Here is a 17,144-nt window from a genome sequence, read left to right on the forward strand (position 1 = left end):
AGAGCATTTCAGCTCCAGGCACGGAAAAGCAGCAAAACCAGGCAGCAGGTCCGGATAAGTTTCGATGACTAATGATTCCTAGCCCAAATATTAGAGACTGTGGCCTTGAAAGGGCAAACCTGGAAAAGCTGATGAATATTCTGTTGAGGTCCTTCCCTAAGATCTCCCCTAAACTCCCAGCCTTGAAAACCCTCAAGGCAAAGGACCCAGCATACACTCTCCCTCCTGTTCCGTGCTTTTCCCTTCTCCCTCTTTCCCCTCACAGGTGTGCATCTCCTGAACTCGAAGGGACCCCACGAGACTTGCCACCAGGTGAGCAATGGGCAGCAGCAGCTCATCCCAAGCTAACCCCCTGATCCTGTTCCCAGGGCCCCCTTTTCCCTGACTCTCCAGTGAGCTAAAAGCAGCCCCGCCTTGGCTCGCTTCTTTCCCATAATGTCCTTAGGGAGCCAAAGCAGCCCTTTCTAGGCTCTCCTGTTGCATCTTCCATCCTGAGTCTTTCCTTGTTTCACTGTCCCCTTCTATAATAAATATACTCTCAAAAATCACCTGGACTTGTGAAATCTTTCCCGCACGAAGTCAAGAACCCATACATTAACGGGCTGGTCCCTGTCCTGTAACACTTCCACTGGGCTCACTATCGTCTTCCTTTCCCTGGGAAAGATGGAGAGCACCTGGCCCTCACTCAGATATCATGTGAATTTGGGCAAGCCACTTCTCTGACTTGGGTTTTACCTGTGTGAAAAGAGTAACGATACTTAGCGCCCAGCACAATCATGAGGATTATTTATACTGTGTAAAACATCCATCAGTGTAAAGGTTCTAGATGCCAAATAAGTAGTAACTATCATCCAAATCATTTAGTGCTGTAGTTCTCAACTCTGCCTCATGTTAGAGTCACATGTGAAACTTATAAAAATACCACACCCAGGAGTAGATCAGTTTAATCAGACTCTTTGAGGGTTAAGTATCAGACTTTTTTACCCTCCTGAAGCTGCAACCTCTCCTCTTCTCCAGGAGATTCATGGGTAGCCAGGGATGCAAACTACTTATCTAATTCAAGCCACTAGTTCTACAGGAGCTTGAGGAGAAGTTAAGCAATGGGCTTAAGATCACAGTGATAGTCATATGAGCTGGTAAGACCCCAGATTCCCCATCAGGGATCCCTCTATTAGTTGGGAGGTTTGCCACCCACCCTTTTACTTTCGAGCCTAAAATAAAAATGACCAGAAAGTTTTGGCTTTTTTTTGGGACGGGGGGGTGGTGCGGGGAGGAATCACGCACCAACTCCTGAACCGATTAGAACTCAGGGGGTGCATTAACGCTCTGTGGGTCTTGGACAGAGCAGCGGGAAGCGCCCTGAGTCCAGGCTCTCCCGCTGGGCTGTTAGACTCCTGAGCCCCTGCCCAACGCCTTCTGAGAGACCTTTAGCATCTGCATTGCCAAGGCACTCTGAACCACAGAGTTGACTGGGGACCCCTACAGCCCACTTAGCTTTTCAGGACACTGCGGGCGCGGTCCACACGTCGCTCCTACGTACCTATCTACCCTAGCCTCCGACTCAAAAGTGTTGTGATGAGTCCCAGTACCTGCCATTGGCGTTTACCTTTGGTCACCTGACTTATTCGAGCCAATGAGATATGGGAAAATAAATACTTCCGCTTTCTGTTCGTCTAATGAACCACTGTGTCCGCCTTTCTGGTGCTATGATTGGCTAGCTTCTCTCAGCTCGCCAGTTTATTGGCCAGTGCTGCGAAAACCTAGTCCGCGGGGTCCGAGGGCTGCTGTGTCAGACAGCCCGGCTGTTATGGCGTCCTACTTCGATGAACACGACTGCGAGCCCACAGACCCCGAACAGGAGGCCAGAACAAACATGCTGCTGGAGCTCGCGAGGTGAGTGGGCGAGGCTGGGAGAGGGGGGCCACGCAGCAGGTTTCTGGGTTCAGGCTGGCTGGAGAAAACAGATTATCTTTGGTAGCAGGTTCTGGGGAGGGCGGATGAATGATCTGGAGAGTGACTCTGGAGGCTAGATTTGAGGGACGTCGATAATTTCAGTCGTCCTTGGGCCTTCCGGGTAAAGGTATCCTGGGAAAGACTGGATGGAGTAGGGAAAGTCGGTGATGGGAGGACACCGGGCTCTAGGAGGAGAGCCATGGGGGCGGGGTAGGGGCCGTGTAGGTGTGAGTAGGTACATTGGTTAGGAATACCAAGCATGCCGACACTGCTACAAGGAATCTGGCTTTACCGGGTCATTCCTGGGTAGCCTGAGTAACTTCCCTGAGCCTGTTGACTCAAATGTAAAATGGGAATAAACAGCCTATGTGCTTGAGGTTGTCTGATAGCAGCTGTAAACCATTTCTCACCCTGCTTTTAACCTAGCGAGCACTACCGATTGGGGTAGCTATTATTACTACTAGCTGGACAGGGTATTTACCTATTGATGATGAGTGCATTGTAGAAGCAAAGGGGAAGTATAGTTTTCTTTGATTCTGACCTTGTGTCTTTCTTCCCAGGTCACTTTTCAATAGTATGGACTTTGAAGGCTTGGGATTGGTAGTAGATTGGGATCATCACCTGCCTCCACCTGCTGCCAAGTCTGTGGTTGAGAACCTCCCCAGGACAGTCATCAGGGGCTCTCAGTCTGGTGAGAACGCTATTCCTGCTTTTTGGGGGCAGGTTTGCCAGACCCCTCCCCCAACAATCCCTCCCAAGCCAGACTGTGGACTGGCCCTTCAGTTTTCCAGGCCCTGTTGGGGCAAGTATCCTTTAGGAGTGGGAGCTGGGAGGTGGGGCCTGTAGCAGCTGTCCTGATCAGCACTCCCTCCTAAAGAGCTCAAGTGCCCCGTGTGTCTTTTGGAATTTGAGGAGGAGGAGACTGCCATTGAGATGCCCTGCCATCACTTCTTCCATTCCAACTGCATTCTGCCCTGGCTAAAAAAGGTACTGCTTCCTTTCTCACAGCCCTCACCCTGCCCAGTTTTCAGGCCCCTTTCTGTTTATGGGGAATCAGGAGGAAGAAGGGTCACGGTGAGAAGTGGGAACAGGGGGTGAATATTAGCTTATAAAGACCAGGCCTGGGCTGGAACACTGCCCTGTTTTATCCAGACAAATTCCTGCCCCCTCTGCCGCCATGAGCTGCCCACTGATGATGACACTTATGAGGAGCACAGACGAGATAAGGTAGGAGCTGGTGGTGAGTGGAGGGGGTGGTAACGGGGCTCCCTCAGGCTGTTCTTGATGCTCTCATCTCCCACCTTAGCGAGCCTGGGTAGGTCTCGGGTCCCTGGCTCTGGCTGTGTCCCCTGTGACTTTGGTGAGGGGCATCACAAATGTCAAGGGCCTGAAAACAGAGCTAGTTCCATGATAGATGCCCCATGCCGTCACCTACAGGCCCTCAGATACGGCCCCGGCCTCTTTCCTTCAGGCTCGCAAGCAACAGCAGAAGCACCGACTGGAGAACCTGCACGGAGCCATGTACACATGAGGCAGCTGGGGCTGAGCAGCAGTCTTTCACATCTTCCTCTTGCACCTTGAATCCTCATTAAAGGTTGCTTTACCCATCCTGCGACTACATTGCTCACAGGCCTGGGAACGGATTCTATACCCTCCACTAGGGCCCTACTGTTATTGGGGAAATGGGGCCTGGACTGCAGAAGACACTAGGATACACATCCTTCCCTGCCAAGCCTGCTGGCCTGAACCTGGAGGCTAGGTCAAGAACCTGGTCACTGGACCAGCTAGGGCTTGGGCCTATGTGTTTGTGGCTGGAAAGCAAAAAATATGTTATGGTTTGGCATCCAGTAAACATGCATCCCTTTCCCCCTGTAATTTTTAGTCAACCTTGGAACCCCACTTTAAAGCTTCTCTTTACACAACCCTTCCCACCCCTCATTCTCTTATACTAAGGACTCAAACTTCAAGGCAAACTTTGAGTGGGGAAAGGAAGTGTGAAATGATCAGATCAGTCAGTTCTTTAGTCTGCTTAAAAGCCCATAAAGGGCTTCAAGCCCTTGAGGGGTATTTGGCTAGCACCTGTCATCCTTTGTTCCTGGCTGCCTCACTCTCAAAGAGTACTGGGCACTCTTCCTAGGGGCACAGGCTTCCTCCCATTTTTTCCTAGGGAAAGCTGACCTGAATTAGGCCCTCTGACTCCAGAACAGACTACAAACATGCAAATTAGAATTCTTTTAATAGATAGAGATATATATATAAAAAATACTAAAATACCCACATGGTTCTGCTGTGTTATTTGCCCTAAGAAAAGTAAGGGGCAGAGTAAAGAATCCCAGGGCCCAAAAGTGGGCCTTCCCATAGACTAAGGCGTGCCCTCCCCTCCCCCAGCACTTCTATCCTTCTTGCTGTTCCCAGCCCCCAATTCCTGCAGCAGGAAACCCCAGTGGTCTGGCCTCGGCACTGGGGAATAGAAGGCACCTGAAGGGTTGGCTGGGTGACTGAGGATATGTGTACCTTTAAACATAAAAACAGTGGGGAGCGGGTCACACACAGCTCAAGCAGCTGCCAGGGCCCGCTCCTTTATGGCACAGGTGGGTGTGGGATGGCCCCTCGTCCAGGAGCAGGGAAGCCTGTATCCCAACTGAATACTTTCTCAAAGTTGTTTTTGGTACAAAATAAACGCAAATAAGACATGGGTGGGGAGCAGTGGAGGCTGGGCCAGCCACCCTCCCCCGACCTCAGATCATGGCTATGCTCTCAGGGACGCAGTTGAGGTGAGTGGAGGTGCTAGTGCTCCCGGAGGACTTGCAGGCCCGGCCAGCAGGCTGCAGTGCAGCCACCAGTGTCTCTGTGGAGACTGTCCCAAACTCGTAGCAGAAGGTGCCGTAGAAAATGAGGATGTCGATGACAAACACCCACTCACACAGGGCCGCCCCGTGCTGCAGCTGAGAACTCTCGTGGATGAAGAAGACACCACCTGGAATGGGGCTAAGGAAAGGTCTGGTAGCATGTGTCGGGGACTGGCGACACACCTTCTGCCTTCCTGGATATGTAACTAGGTTGGGGCAAAGGACTAGGTCTGACATCTCAGGAGAGGGAGTGGAAGACCACACTGGGCCGTGCTGCCTGGAAGGTGTGCCATTCTCCCCCACTCTTCTTGGGTGAGGGAAGGGCTGGGCTAGAGGATGAGTTCCTGGCTGCCCTGTCTTGGAAGGATACTGAGGATCAGGACGACAAAGGCGATGGCTGCCAGCGCAATCCTCAGGTAGGCCATAGCCAGGTCCTGGGGGGCGGTGGCCCCATGGTAGGAGAGGACACAGTGCAGGCAGACAAACAGCAACCCGGCTGGGAGGGCCACACCAGCTCCGATGTAATGCAGAGACTTAGCATGATCCACCTAGGCCCAGAGAGAAGGGCCCATCAGTGAAGTTCGTGCTCCTCTGCCTCCTTCATACCTCTTTTCTCTCCCTCCTTTCTTTCCCAGGCTCTCCCTCCCTCACCCCCAACCCTGAGGGCCTGTCCCTGCATCTTTGGTGAACCCTCAGGAGACAGGGTCCCTGCAGACAGCCATGCCCTTTTAGGGGAAGTTCAAGAGGTGGGGAGGGGGGTCTACCTGAAAGTTTCCGACCACCACAAGGCCTGCAGCGTTGGTGCAGCCTGTGATGAGTGTTGTGGTGTTAATCCAGGAATGCCGACTCTGCTCCAGGAGCTGCCCGTACAGCAGGAGGCAGAGCAGGGCCACTGGGGAAGAAGAGCATGGGTGGAGCCAGCACTAGGGCCTCTGGCTGGCCCAACCCTGCCCAGAAGCCTGCTAGCTCTCACCCCTTCAGACAATTCTGAGAGCCACAAGGGAATAGACGGGTGGGTAGTGAACTGGGTTTCCTCAGGCTCCAGCCCACAGGACGGCTGTGTGGGAGTCAGCCTCTGGCCTTCAAGGAACAGGGAGAGAAGTGGCCCCTCTTGCTTTAGCCCTTGGTTGGGTGGGCTGTGTTGAGCAAGGGCTTCCTGGGGGAAGGGTGTGGAGGAATGGGCTGGACTGGGCTGGCTAGGGGGGCTAAGGGCACAACTCACCCATGAAAGCACCCACGTTGCCAATGAGGCTGAAGAGGCAACTCTCTGGGGGATATGTGCCGCACTTGCTGAGGGGAGGGGGGCAAGGACAGAGTGAGAGAGGGGCAGGAGCACCAGAGGGCCCCCTTTCTGGCCCATTTGCTTTCTTTGTGCTTGATTTAAGCCGCTGATTTGTGAGAAGGACCAGTGTCTCTCACAAACTGGTCCCAGGCTGGCATCCCTCCCCTCCAAATAAAGCAGTGCTCCTGTGACAGGTTAGGAAGCGCCCAGGATTGCGGGGCAGACCCCGAGACTCCTTGGACTCCCTCAGGCTGCTGAGGCCTGTAGCTGGTCTGGCTTCCCTTGAGCTAGAACTTGGGCTGGGCAATCAGAGGGCTTGAGCTTAAATCTAAGTATCTCTACTTACTAGCAGCGTGTGACCTAAATGGATTCAATAATTCAGTTTCAGTTTCCTTGCCTATAAAATGGTGAAAACAACAGCTGCCTCAGTGCTGAGAGAATTAAAGGACCTTATTCATGTAAAGCATTCAGCACAGTGCCTGGCACATAGTAACTGTCAAGTAGTACTGTTATTAAGTGCTCTTAATATAATTATTATTCCTGTGAGACCCTTTGGGACAGGCCTTTGCTTGATGAGGGGCTTGGCTGGGAGTCTATTGGTGTTTTGGGTCTCTGATCTGCCCAGTTTCCAGGCTTTACCTGATGAGGGGGACATCGTCCAGGGTGCAGCAGGTCTTGGGACCCCCTTGCTCAGTGGGGTCAGGAGAGCAGGACTCGTTGTAGGACCTGGAAGGCAGGACACAGTAGATTGAGGGAAACAGGTTCCCCTAACCACTCAGCCTTTACTTCAGAGACCACCCTCCCAGGCCTCCTCCCTTATGAGGGAGCAGGAGAGCCCACTTTCCAGGGCCTGCCTGAGACAGAAACCAAAGGGGAGAAGGGATAGTGGGGAGCAGGTAAGTGGGCATGAAGCCATGCCTGGGGAGAGGCAGGCGTGCCAATGTCAAAGAAGAGCAGTGAGGCCCAGAGTCTCTGTCTGGCTCGCAGTAGCCCTGACCCAAGAGGGAACAGAGATGAAGGGAGCTTCAGAGTGAAGCTGTCTGCAGAGTTCGCCATACCAGTTCTCCACAGGGCACACGTGGCGGTTCATCACGGCCATGGCATACCTGCGGGAGCAGAACTGTCACCCAGCGACCCTCCCGGCCAAGCCCAGCTTTCCCCCACTGACCACTGTCTTTTCCCTTCATTCTGGCCCCATTCAGCCTCATTGTCCTTGCCAGGGGTTCAAGTTGGGGTAGCCCCGAGGCCTGATGCCACACCAAAACCCACAGCAATGGCCACAGACGAGAGGATCTCTGGAAGTTACTCTGGCTAGAAGTAGGTCTTTTGGGACCACCTTGCTGGACAGAAGTGGTGCCAGCTTGTCCTAAGTGACTGACTGTGCCCAGGCACCAGGCCTGGCTTTGGAGACAGAGTGACCCTGGATATCACCCTGGAGCCTGCAACAGGACAAGGGACTTCGTGTGTGCCATCAAGCTCCTGCTGGGTCCTGTCTTTCCTCAGCCTGGGCCCATTTTGTTCCTTTGTTGTTTTCCCCCTCTCCCTCTTTACTTACACAGTCCATAGGCCAGTGATGGAGAATGCTGATAAGCTGACAGGAAGGAGGATCCAGGCGGTCATGAGGGAGGGGAGCCAGGGTGGTAGTGGTGTGGGAGGGATGGCGAGAGGTAGGTGGGGAGAAGGGGGCAGGACCAGCTACCTTAAGATACTTCGCCAAAACCATCAACTGCCCCTGCCTGGTGGGGAGAGAGAGGTCAAAGTCCAGTGTCCAGTGAGTGGCCAAAGCCCTTGAGGGGTTGGGGGTTAGGGCATCACCTGATTCGGGGCACCCACTGGGGCTCGGAGTGCCCACACTTTGGGCTCAGCACACACCAGAGTGTGGTCACCCTATGGCACCCACCAGGGCCGCCGCATCCCACCCAAAAGCCACCGGCTTGCTGAGGGACTCAGGCGGCGCCATAACATCTGGACAGGTAGTCGCTCTCCCTCGTCTGAGGTAGCCGGGCTGGGAGCCATGCTACAGTTAGGACGGTCTAGGAGCCAAGCCAAAGAAAGTCTAGAGCGGAGTCCAGGCCCGGTAGAGGGGCGTCCACACGCAGGCAACCACACTACAGCGCCCCGGGGAAGGGCAGGCTCAGGCGGGAAGCCCAGCCCAGCCCAACCCCGGCCCGCGTGGGCGCCTGGAGCCCGTGGTCGGCGAGTCTCCGGACCCGGGGAACGAGCCTTCTCCGGTGATCCCTCGGGGTCCTGGGAAGTAGGGGACCCTGAGAAGTAGGGGGCCCAGTACGCACCTCCCCAGAAAGCCCTGCGGCTGCCGCGCACTACTCAGCCCCTGCGTGGCGCCATCCCGGGCTGCGGCCCTCAGACAGGCCTTGCAGGTTTAAAGGGCCGGCGGCCACGCCCCGACCCTAGGCCGCGCTGCGCCGCGCCGCCCGCCGGGACCTGGAGTCCGCGCCCCGCGGGCCCCGCTCGGGACTACAAATCCCGAGCCCCCACGCAGAGTCTCGGTGCAACGACCGTGCTGCCCCGCCTCCGGGACCCGGGCACGAAAACCGTGGCGTGGGACTCCAGCGGCGGCTCTGACTCCGAGGGTCCGAAAGGATAGTCCTTGTTTCCTGTTCCTGCGTTGGAAGCTTCGGGAGGCGGGAAGCTGGGGGGAGTGCAACACCTTCCAGCTCCACCTGTGGTCGTCATCGTGCACGTGGCTGGAAGTAGCCTCCCTCCGCCGCTGGGCACATTCCGCTGCGGGGAAGGGCCGACCAGTGAGATTTCGGGTCATCTCCCTCACCGAGGCGTCCCGTGCCTGCCTCTATCCCAGACGAGGTGGTCCGCAGGGTAGCCTTAGCTCGCTCTTAAGTTCAAGAGTCCATGATTTGACTTATTCTTCCAAGAATGCAGCAAACTCTGGAGGATGCTATTTTCACTGGATACATTTTGAAGCGTACAAGTACACAGAGTACTACTCTCCACAAGTCAGTGTCCAAAATATGTTGTCCGACTGCTCAACATTTAACTTAAACATGGCAGCAGAGTCCAGTGCATATCCATTCTAAGTAGACACACATGGCCAGGTGTTGGCACTCAACAGAGGAAAGGTGGGGACCCGGAGCAATTTGGGAAAAGCAAGCAGGATATTGCGGAAATAAATTACCTACCAGCTTCACCTAAACCTACAGGGCAAAAGTGCCCTCCTGGTTCTTTTCCCAGTTAAAAGGGCAGAATACTTCCTTGGACATACCAGAAGGGTGCCTGGCACTCTAAAGGGAAGTTCAGCATCTGTTGGGAGCTTTTGTGAGACAACACTGGGACCAACAAATCATTATCCTAAGAGCATGGGCCCGGGCTGCCAGGAGGCAAGGAGCTGAAGTTCTACAGCATTGGTGAGGCAAAGGTAAAACTGCCCAGTACTGAGGGAAATGAAGCAGATAAGCTGGACAATGGTTTGAAAAAGGAGAAACCTTTTTGCAGATCCACTAGCAGTTAAAAATAGAGAGAGGAAATCTGTTGGGGAGACCTTTTCCAAATTGCATCAGGACAAGTAGTTAAAGCATGGCTGTACAGAGTGATTACAAGATGGCCAGGCTGAACGGACCAGCAGGGAGTAGAATTCAGTCCACCTGCTCCTGGTCGTACTTGGTGTCCCAGGACAAAGGGACCCTTTTTCCAGTTCACTGAGAGGCCCTATGTTCCTGTTCAGGTGTGTTTCCATTGGCACAGACCCTTTTCTCATCTGCCCAATGGTGCTATGAACCCTCACCATTTCCTATTTCATTAGTAGCTTTGCCATTATTAATCAACACTTACTGTTCCTTACTGATCTGGGTTTGCGTTCCTGTCCAACCTTTATCGTGGGGTTGGCCTGCGAGGACTATTCAGGTTCTAAACTGGCTGTTCTAACATAAAGTGGGTACACAAGCACTGTAGAGCTGTGACAAGGAGGGAGATTTGGGCTAATATGACAGTATGAGTAGTCCTTAAAATAGAATTATCCCCCAGGATAGAGCTCCCTGTGACGGAAAGGCTCTTCATGGGTAGTTGGTGAGGGGGGGGGAGTCATGCATCAGACAAGAAGTAGGACCAGATGTCTTTAAAATTCCCTTCCAGCTCTAAAGCCATGTGAGTCTAGATGTTACGCTCCCACCCAGCAGTTCTTAAAATAGGCTAAATAAAGCAAGAGATAAAATTTCAAATGCTGATTCTGTGGTGCTGAATGACGTTAGGGGCAGGCATTTAATCTTCACTTTCCTTACATACACAAGTGATTTCACAACTCTTGGCAAAAACAGTGCTGCAAAAATAATGTTTATTGGTTAAAAAGAATACTGTCTTTAAAAAATACCTTCCTTCCAGTATTTTCAAATAATTTGCATACTTTTTATTCATCCGCAAAGCAGAAACATTGAAATGAGAAAACAGACTATATGGCTTTTTATACACTTAAGATCACAACAACCAGTGCAACGTCTGCCATTCTGGAGGTTCTGAGAAGGCAGAGGAGCTATTCACTCAGGTTTTCACTTCTAGCATCACTCCAGTTAATGAGGAAATTTGGGGTGGGTGCCTATGGCTTCTTTTTTAAAAAAGATTTTACTTTTCAATTTTTAGAGTGGGGGACAGGAGAGAGAGGGAGCGAAACATCACTTGGTTGCCTCTTGTATGCACCCCAACCAGGGACTAAACCTATAACCCAGGCATGTGCCGGCCAGGAATCAAACCGGTGTCCTTTTGCTTTGTGGCATGATGCCCAACCAACTGAACCACACCAGTCAAGGCATTATGGCTTCTTGGCCATCTAATTCCACAGGGACAGGAATTCAAAGAGGGAGCTTAAAATGTTTAAAATGATTTTCAATATTCCACTGTGATTCTCCCAAAAGACTCAGAGGTAGGCTTCATTTATATTTGTGAACCAGTTGGGATCCACTACCCAACCATCTACAGGTCCCACCAAATGAACAGCAGGTTGAATACCCACTGCCCTAGGCTAAGCTCTAGTTGGCAGTGCCCCTCAGGATAGACCATGGAGGTGGAATGTCTCTTTCAGAGGCTCTTCCATGGAGAGGATTTGTTATTGCCCATGCTGGTCCTACTATCTGGCTAGGCTCCACCAGCTCCTACTCTCTGTCACTCAATACAAAAAGCTTTACATTCTTTTTTTTTTTGCTCTTCATTGGTCAGATTTCCATGCTTGCTAACTGGCTGGAATTCAAGCTTTAGGGTTTATTTTTACACAGCCCAAACCCCTGCAAACCCCAGCTTCCTTCCATATCACCCAGTGTGGCCCAGGAAACACAAAACCTTAAATCCAAGGATTATCCTCATTAAGAGAAGGAACACTTACATAAGATACCTATCAGGCTACCAGGCTTTTTTTTTTAATAGCCAAGAATGCATGTAATCAAGTGAGTGTTGAATCTGAAGCAGCCTGCTGGAAAGCTCCAGCTAGTCTAATGCTGTTGCCACTGCCCCACACAGCACTGGACAATCCCCTCTGGGACACATCTAGAGCCTGTGGGAAATGCTCTGAACATTTCCCTTGATGGCAAAGCACAGATTTTTGAAACAGCTGGAAGACGTCTGGAGGCAAGCCTGGTGAATAAACCGGACCCCAGACAATGGGTGGCAATAACCAATGAGCCTGTGCTAGAAAGCTGTCTAATGGCTGAAGGCCATCACCAGAGAAGCATTTCAGGCATGCCTGGAGTAGCCTTATCACCAATAATTCTTCTCTGAAAGACAACCTCAGTAAGTACCAGGCTTAGTGATTTATAGTCATACTGCATAAATTAGCTGAGAATTAGAATGCTTTCTTGAGTGGAAAATATTTTATATGCACTTGATAGGCAAAGTGCTTCAAGAAAAATTTTACATGCAAGCAGTTCCTATCAGTTTCTAACCTGAGTGTGTAAAGATTACACGACAAACACATAAAAACAATAGGTACACGCTTCCTTTCTCACAAAACAGGCATAGAGGCTAAAATTTTGGGTGCTATGCCCAACCTCTTCTTCTGGTTTTGTTTCTAAATTTCTATAATAAATCCAGGAAGTAGGCCATTCAGCTGTGAGAAGATGGACCCCAAAGGTATTTCCAGATTGGGAAGCTCAATAATTCCAATGAAATTCTATGTCCAAGTCAGAAGATCAGTTGAAGAGCTGGAAGACTAAAATAACTGGTTCTTTGAGCTGCAGGGAGATTGAGATGATGGCACAGCCTCCTTGACCCAGGAAGCTCTGGAGGGTAGTTAACATTGTAAGTCAGAAGGCACTTGGACTCCAGCTACATAAATAGAGGGCAGACTTTCTCCTTTAAAAGAACTGTGCTCAGGACTGACAAAGTTAAGGCCTTTAATCTTGGGCCAGCTTTTTGGGTCAGGAGCGCTATGGTCCCTTCACAATCAGGTCCGTCTAACTTAACCACCTCACTCACCTTCCCGGCATTCCTTTCACTGCAAGCTGTGGCTAGCTGTATTTGAATCATGTATTTTAAGAGTGCCCTCAGGTGTCCTTTAAGAGAAAAGCTGCTGAGATGGACCAGCTAGACTGATCTTGAGACCCTGATGTGGAGAAACCCCTGAGGCAGGGGGACTTTGGTTTCAGGAAGTCTCAGTGCTCATGGGCTCACGTAACCCTGAAATTTCAAGTCACTGAGGTTAGGCTAATGTGCTGGGAAACTGAAGTGGCTTCAACAGAATGGAAGCCTTGTGGATTTCTCAGACTTTAGCTTAACCCTGCATTAGGAAAAATGTTCACTTAGGGCAAAGCACTGATATTCCTGGGATCTTTATTCTAAGGATTTGTTGGGAAATTATATACTTTTGGGAGACAGGAAAAGAAAGAGAATGCAGCAGGGATGAGAGATGTTCATTTTACTTCCTTTGGGGCATTGTGCCTTTTTTGTATCTTTACAACTATGGTTCCAAACAGGCAATTATTGCTGCTGAATTTCTCTTTAACAGTTCAAGACTGTTAAATCACATATGGAGAGGCAGTTTCAAGAATGTTTTAATAATTCCCCTTTAGGGATGAGGTTGAAAGTTAGAATTCTATAGTCCTAACCAAGGCAAGTTTTGCTGTAAGAAAGTCTTCAAATTTAGTTTTGGCATCATCTTCTGAAGTCTCCTTATCTACACAGTGCAAAGCAATGCAGGCCTCACAGAAACTCGAAAAAGCCATGGAAGGAGAGGGAGACATGCTTGCAAGTCAGCCTCAAAAATGAACACCTCTCTCTGTATTAATATCAGGATTACTGGAAGAGCTTGTCAGAAAGATATACCCCCGCGGACCCCACACCTCCTAAGTCCTGAGCAGCTGGAGGCGCACAGTCACATTGCGAGGCAGGGTGGAACTGATGGACTCTGAGACAAAAGAATGAAGGAAAGAACAAAGAAACAGAGGTGAAGAACAAAAAGATCTAGAAAAGCATGAATGAAAGTGAGCAGAAGCACAGTAGAAAGGAATCATAAAATAACAAACATGGCTCATGGAGCTGGGTGGAGCAGCAGTAGTCAGGTGTCCCAGGGCGTATGAACTCAGCGAGAAAGTAGCACGTTGGCGTAAGGCTTCATAAACCTTGGCTCTCCTGAGAGTCTCTGCTCTTAGAACACCAAGCTAGCCAAACAAAATTCTCAAAAATCCCAAAGCAGGCTGGTCAAATGGGCTGAGATAGAAGAAAGACTGGCTACAAGGGAGCTGGTCAGGCACAGTTCCTGCAACATCCTTTTCTAGCAGCTCTGGGAGGTGTGTGTGTGTGTGTGCATGTCTCAAGATCAGCCCAGACTGGTCCTCGTATCCCCAAACTAGGGGTGAACTCCCTGGGCAGTGACTCCAGCCTGGAGGGAATGCCTTCAGCCTGGTCAGTGTCGGCTCTGGCGCTTTGCAATCTCCTCCTTGATGCGCAACTTGAGGGCCTCTCGCATGGGTGGATCCAGAGGCGTGTGTGCTGACACCTCCTCACTCACCCTTCCTGGATCATCGTCCTACGTGGGGGAAGAGTCAGGATGCTCAGGGCCTGGCCTCTTCTGGAAAGGCGACCTGCCCTGTCCCTAGACAATACTCTTAAAGAACTCCATTTGACTCATAACTTCTTGCCAGTGCCTGTCATTTCCCAGGTATCCCCTGCAACAGTGATTCTCAACTGATGGTCATGAGCCCTCCCTGTTGACCGCTGAGGATCACTGTGTGACGAAGTTGTGCTCAAAAGCATTGCCCAGCAGTTTATGCTCCCATATGGAGCAGACACTTCCCTCTGACCCCGATGAAAGCAGTGGCTTGGGGGCTGTCAGTGATTTCTACCAGTTCCTAGGACCTTCAGGCTGTAGCTGTTTCCACCAGGCGTACCTGATACACGATAACTGATGTGACCTCTCCGCTGTCCGCCTCATATTCTAAGCAGAAGAGCTGGTGGCCAGAAGGCTCTGGCTCCGAGCCTCCACTACTGCTGCTTTCACCGGACTCTTCACAGTCTGGGTTCCTTGGGTGGGTAGAGCCATCTGGAAGGATGAACCGGAGTGAGAGGGAAGAGGGGAAGGCTGCTGGAGGCCCTGACCACAGAGGTAAAAGCCCTAATCTTTTTATGAGTGTGTTTGTATGTGAAATGCGATGCCAGTCAGGAGTTTTATTTACCTTTGTATCCCCGCTCCAGGGCCAGCACAGTCCTGTCATACAGTAGGCACACAGTACATTTGTCTAGTGAATAGGGTTGGAAGGTGGTGGAAAGGCGGACAGAGCTCAGCCTGGGTTCAAATCTAGACTGTCATTTATTGGCTCTGAGATTTTGGACAAGCTACTTAACCTCTCTGTGCCTGCTTTCCTGGTTGTGAAACAGAAATGATAGTTCCTACCTTAGATGGCCCTATGATAACTATGACAATGTACAGAAGACCTAATAACACTTTAAGTAATGCTCCACAAATCTGACCTCATATATTAGGAACTGTGATCTTGAGGTCTCAGGGAAGCTGGGGAAAGAAGTCTTTTGCTGGTTTTAGGTTTCATTCCACAATTATGTCCTGGTTGCCTACATCTGCGCCCAGCTTTTTCTCTGTTAGGTAGTGGGAATACTAATATACAGTATGATGGGGCAAAGCGGCAGACAACTTCTTGCTGGCTCCCAAGTATGTCTTATAATAGCGATGTTTAACTGTGGGCCACGAGCCCTTCCTGTTCTCCAGGAAGAATCAGTGGTCGGAGTTTGGGGACCGTCTAGATGGAGGTCCTGGGAAGGGACTAGATGAACTGAGCCTTAGGAAATAAGTTTCTCCCACCCTTTTTTCTATCGAGAAGGGGAGTGTCCCGGGCCCGGAAGAGAGCGCGAGCTCGAAAGCTGGCAGGACAAGCGGCCTCACCTCGGTGTCGCGGCAGGTACACTTGCAGGTCTGGCTTGCGGGGCCTCGTGGGAGCGGGCGTGTGCCGCCTCCTCACCTTCTCCTTGGCCGCCTGCTTCACCTTCTTGTCGTAGTCGTCCCTGAGGGGAGCCGAGGGGGGGTCAGGGACAGCCAGCCTGGCCGAGCCGGGCCAGGCTGGGGCGGGAGCAGGGCGACGGGGTGGGACTGTACCGGGCGAGCTGATTCCGCCGGATGTGGTGCACGAAGCCGTGGCTCATGTCCAGCCGCCCGCCAGGCTTGCAGCAGAGACCTGGCCCTGGATTCGGTGCCGCTTCCATCTGGAGCGCTGCGCGCAAACCAGCCACAACCCCAACGGCCGCCCTCCCTCTGGAGAGCTCGGCACTGCTCCTCGCTCGCCTTCCGGCCTAGCGCCGCGATCTTCCGCCCGGAAGGGCCGCGGGGCCGAGCGGCACCACGCGCGGAGTTTCTAGCGTGGGTGGGTGGTGAACGCGCGTATATCTTCTGCGTGACATTACCTTTAGAAAGGAGGATTTAGGCTTACTGCTGATACGTCAGACGATTCAGCACCACTGAATCGACCTGACACCACTCAGCGTTCCCTGTGGAGCCTTCCCGTCCTTTCTCTAGGGTTAGGGTGCTGTGAAGCTTCGTCACCAGTTGCGTGACCGCGGCTGACTACTGAACCCCACTGTGCCTCAGTTTCCTCATTTGTAAGTGGGGACTGGAGAGCACCTCAAGAGAGCTTGTAAGGAAACGAGTGCTCTGGCAAGACCTGCAGAGCCCCCCCGGGCGTTGCGCCGGAGCTCTGCCGTCGTCCCGTTGTGGCCCCGGCCCCGGCCCCTGCCCCGCCCTGCCCTGCCCTGAGAGGACCCACGGCTTTTCAGGGGTCTGAGCATGTGCCATTTTCAGCTCTCCTTAAAAAAAAAAGAAAGAAAGAAAGGAAAAAAAAAAGACAAGATTAGGAATTCGTGATTAGAACAGGGACAAACCATGGTGCGCGCTCATACACAGCCGAACACAGCCGATCAATCTAATAGAATACGCGGCTGAGACGACAGGGATGAATCTCAAAAGAAATACGTCGGAGAGAAAAAGGCTGTGTCCAAAAGAACGCGCCATGTGCTTACGTGTATATGAAACAAGAAAATGCCAACTAACCTGTAGTGACAAAGCAGACAGTTTTGGGGCTGGTGGGTAGATTATCTTGATCGCGGTGTTGGTTTCAGTGTATACATCCATCCGGCAGTTTTGAGACAATTGCACACTTCAAACGTGTGGTTTATTGTCTGTAAAAACACCTCAGTAGAGCTGTATAAAAAAACTTCCGCGTCGTGAAAGTCACTGGCCCTAAAGCCTCAGCTTTATTAGCGTCACTCTAAGTCTCCTCTGTCTCACGTTTGCACTATCGTGTGATAACAAGACTAACCCTCTAAATGTGGAATTAGAGACTCAGGGTTGCTGCAGGCAGGGGATGATTTAGGGATGTCGCCTAGTTCTCCCGTGCAGGGGCGTCGGTCTTCGAAGCGCGGAGACGCCCCTAATTTTGGTTTGGAGGCACACTGTATCTTGAAGAAATCTGGGGCCCAACAGCAGCTTCTTTCATCCAGAAATTCGCAGCCAGTAAAAAGTTCCATCCACTTTAAACTAGAAATTTCGGGTAAGATGGCAGTAGGCCTCCAGATGATTCCCAGCTGCGCGCGCAGCCACAAAGAGG

The 17,144-nt window shown here is 51.6% G+C and overlaps 4 protein-coding genes across 4 annotated transcripts in view; 2 read left to right on the forward strand and 2 right to left on the reverse strand.

Annotated features, from left to right (window-relative positions):
- The first annotated feature begins 1,768 nt into the window (after positions 1-1,768).
- RNF181 (ring finger protein 181) lies at positions 1,769-3,561 on the forward strand. The gene is made up of 5 exons (XM_054577651.1): positions 1,769-1,893; positions 2,514-2,644; positions 2,831-2,940; positions 3,106-3,180; positions 3,425-3,561. Exons 1-5 carry the CDS (start codon positions 1,808-1,810, stop codon positions 3,482-3,484), a joined length of 462 nt encoding a protein of 153 aa, XP_054433626.1. The 5' UTR covers positions 1,769-1,807; the 3' UTR covers positions 3,485-3,561.
- A 1,051-nt stretch (positions 3,562-4,612) lies between these two features.
- TMEM150A (transmembrane protein 150A) lies at positions 4,613-8,578 on the reverse strand. Its single transcript, XM_054577650.1, has 8 exons — positions 8,376-8,578; positions 7,640-7,820; positions 7,143-7,190; positions 6,724-6,810; positions 6,025-6,092; positions 5,567-5,694; positions 5,173-5,350; positions 4,613-4,930 (listed from the first exon to the last, which is right to left on the reverse strand). Exons 2-8 carry the CDS (start codon positions 7,702-7,704, stop codon positions 4,692-4,694), a joined length of 813 nt encoding a protein of 270 aa, XP_054433625.1. The 5' UTR covers positions 7,705-7,820; positions 8,376-8,578; the 3' UTR covers positions 4,613-4,691.
- A 4,061-nt stretch (positions 8,579-12,639) lies between these two features.
- CUNH2orf68 (chromosome unknown C2orf68 homolog) lies at positions 12,640-17,107 on the reverse strand. Its single transcript, XM_054577654.1, has 5 exons — positions 16,589-17,107; positions 15,641-15,945; positions 15,431-15,549; positions 14,424-14,575; positions 12,640-14,062 (listed from the first exon to the last, which is right to left on the reverse strand). Exons 2-5 carry the CDS (start codon positions 15,745-15,747, stop codon positions 13,940-13,942), a joined length of 501 nt encoding a protein of 166 aa, XP_054433629.1. The 5' UTR covers positions 15,748-15,945; positions 16,589-17,107; the 3' UTR covers positions 12,640-13,939.
- The window catches only part of USP39 (ubiquitin specific peptidase 39), a 35,337-nt gene continuing 32,680 nt past the window's right edge, over positions 14,488-17,144 (forward strand). The window contains exon 1 of the mRNA XM_054577653.1: positions 14,488-14,638. Within this exon, the coding sequence (XP_054433628.1) occupies positions 14,584-14,638 (55 nt within the window). The 5' untranslated portion in view covers positions 14,488-14,583. The remainder of the gene's footprint in view (positions 14,639-17,144) is intronic.

The sequence above is a fragment of the Pteronotus mesoamericanus genome, unplaced genomic scaffold, assembly GCF_021234165.1.
Source record: "Pteronotus mesoamericanus isolate MK-2021 breed Mesoamerican mustached bat unplaced genomic scaffold, CSHL_Meso_final contig_44, whole genome shotgun sequence".
Taxonomy (NCBI): Eukaryota; Metazoa; Chordata; class Mammalia; order Chiroptera; family Mormoopidae; genus Pteronotus; species Pteronotus mesoamericanus.

Bases quoted from the DNA above. Each gene is read 5' to 3' on its own strand.
- CUNH2orf68 (XM_054577654.1), bottom strand. From the start codon at position 15,747: ATGGAAGCGGCACCGAATCCAGGGCCAGGTCTCTGCTGCAAGCCTGGC. The intron at 15,550-15,640 runs GTACAGTCCCAC...GGCTCCCCTCAG, and splicing joins CGGCGGAATCAGCTCGCCCG to GGACGACTACGACAAGAAGG. The intron at 14,063-14,423 runs GTACGCCTGGTG...TCCCCCACGTAG, and splicing joins CATCAGTTATCGTGTATCAG to GACGATGATCCAGGAAGGGT.
- RNF181 (XM_054577651.1), top strand. From the start codon at position 1,808: ATGGCGTCCTACTTCGATGAACACGACTGCGAGCCCACAGACCCCGAA. The intron at 2,645-2,830 runs GTGAGAACGCTA...TCCCTCCTAAAG, and splicing joins CATCAGGGGCTCTCAGTCTG to AGCTCAAGTGCCCCGTGTGT. The intron at 2,941-3,105 runs GTACTGCTTCCT...TGTTTTATCCAG, and splicing joins TTCTGCCCTGGCTAAAAAAG to ACAAATTCCTGCCCCCTCTG.
- TMEM150A (XM_054577650.1), bottom strand. From the start codon at position 7,704: ATGACCGCCTGGATCCTCCTTCCTGTCAGCTTATCAGCATTCTCCATC. The intron at 7,191-7,639 runs GTAAGTAAAGAG...CTGCTCCCGCAG, and splicing joins ATCACTGGCCTATGGACTGT to GTATGCCATGGCCGTGATGA. The intron at 6,093-6,723 runs GTAAAGCCTGGA...CCCTCCCCTCAG, and splicing joins GACGATGTCCCCCTCATCAG to CAAGTGCGGCACATATCCCC.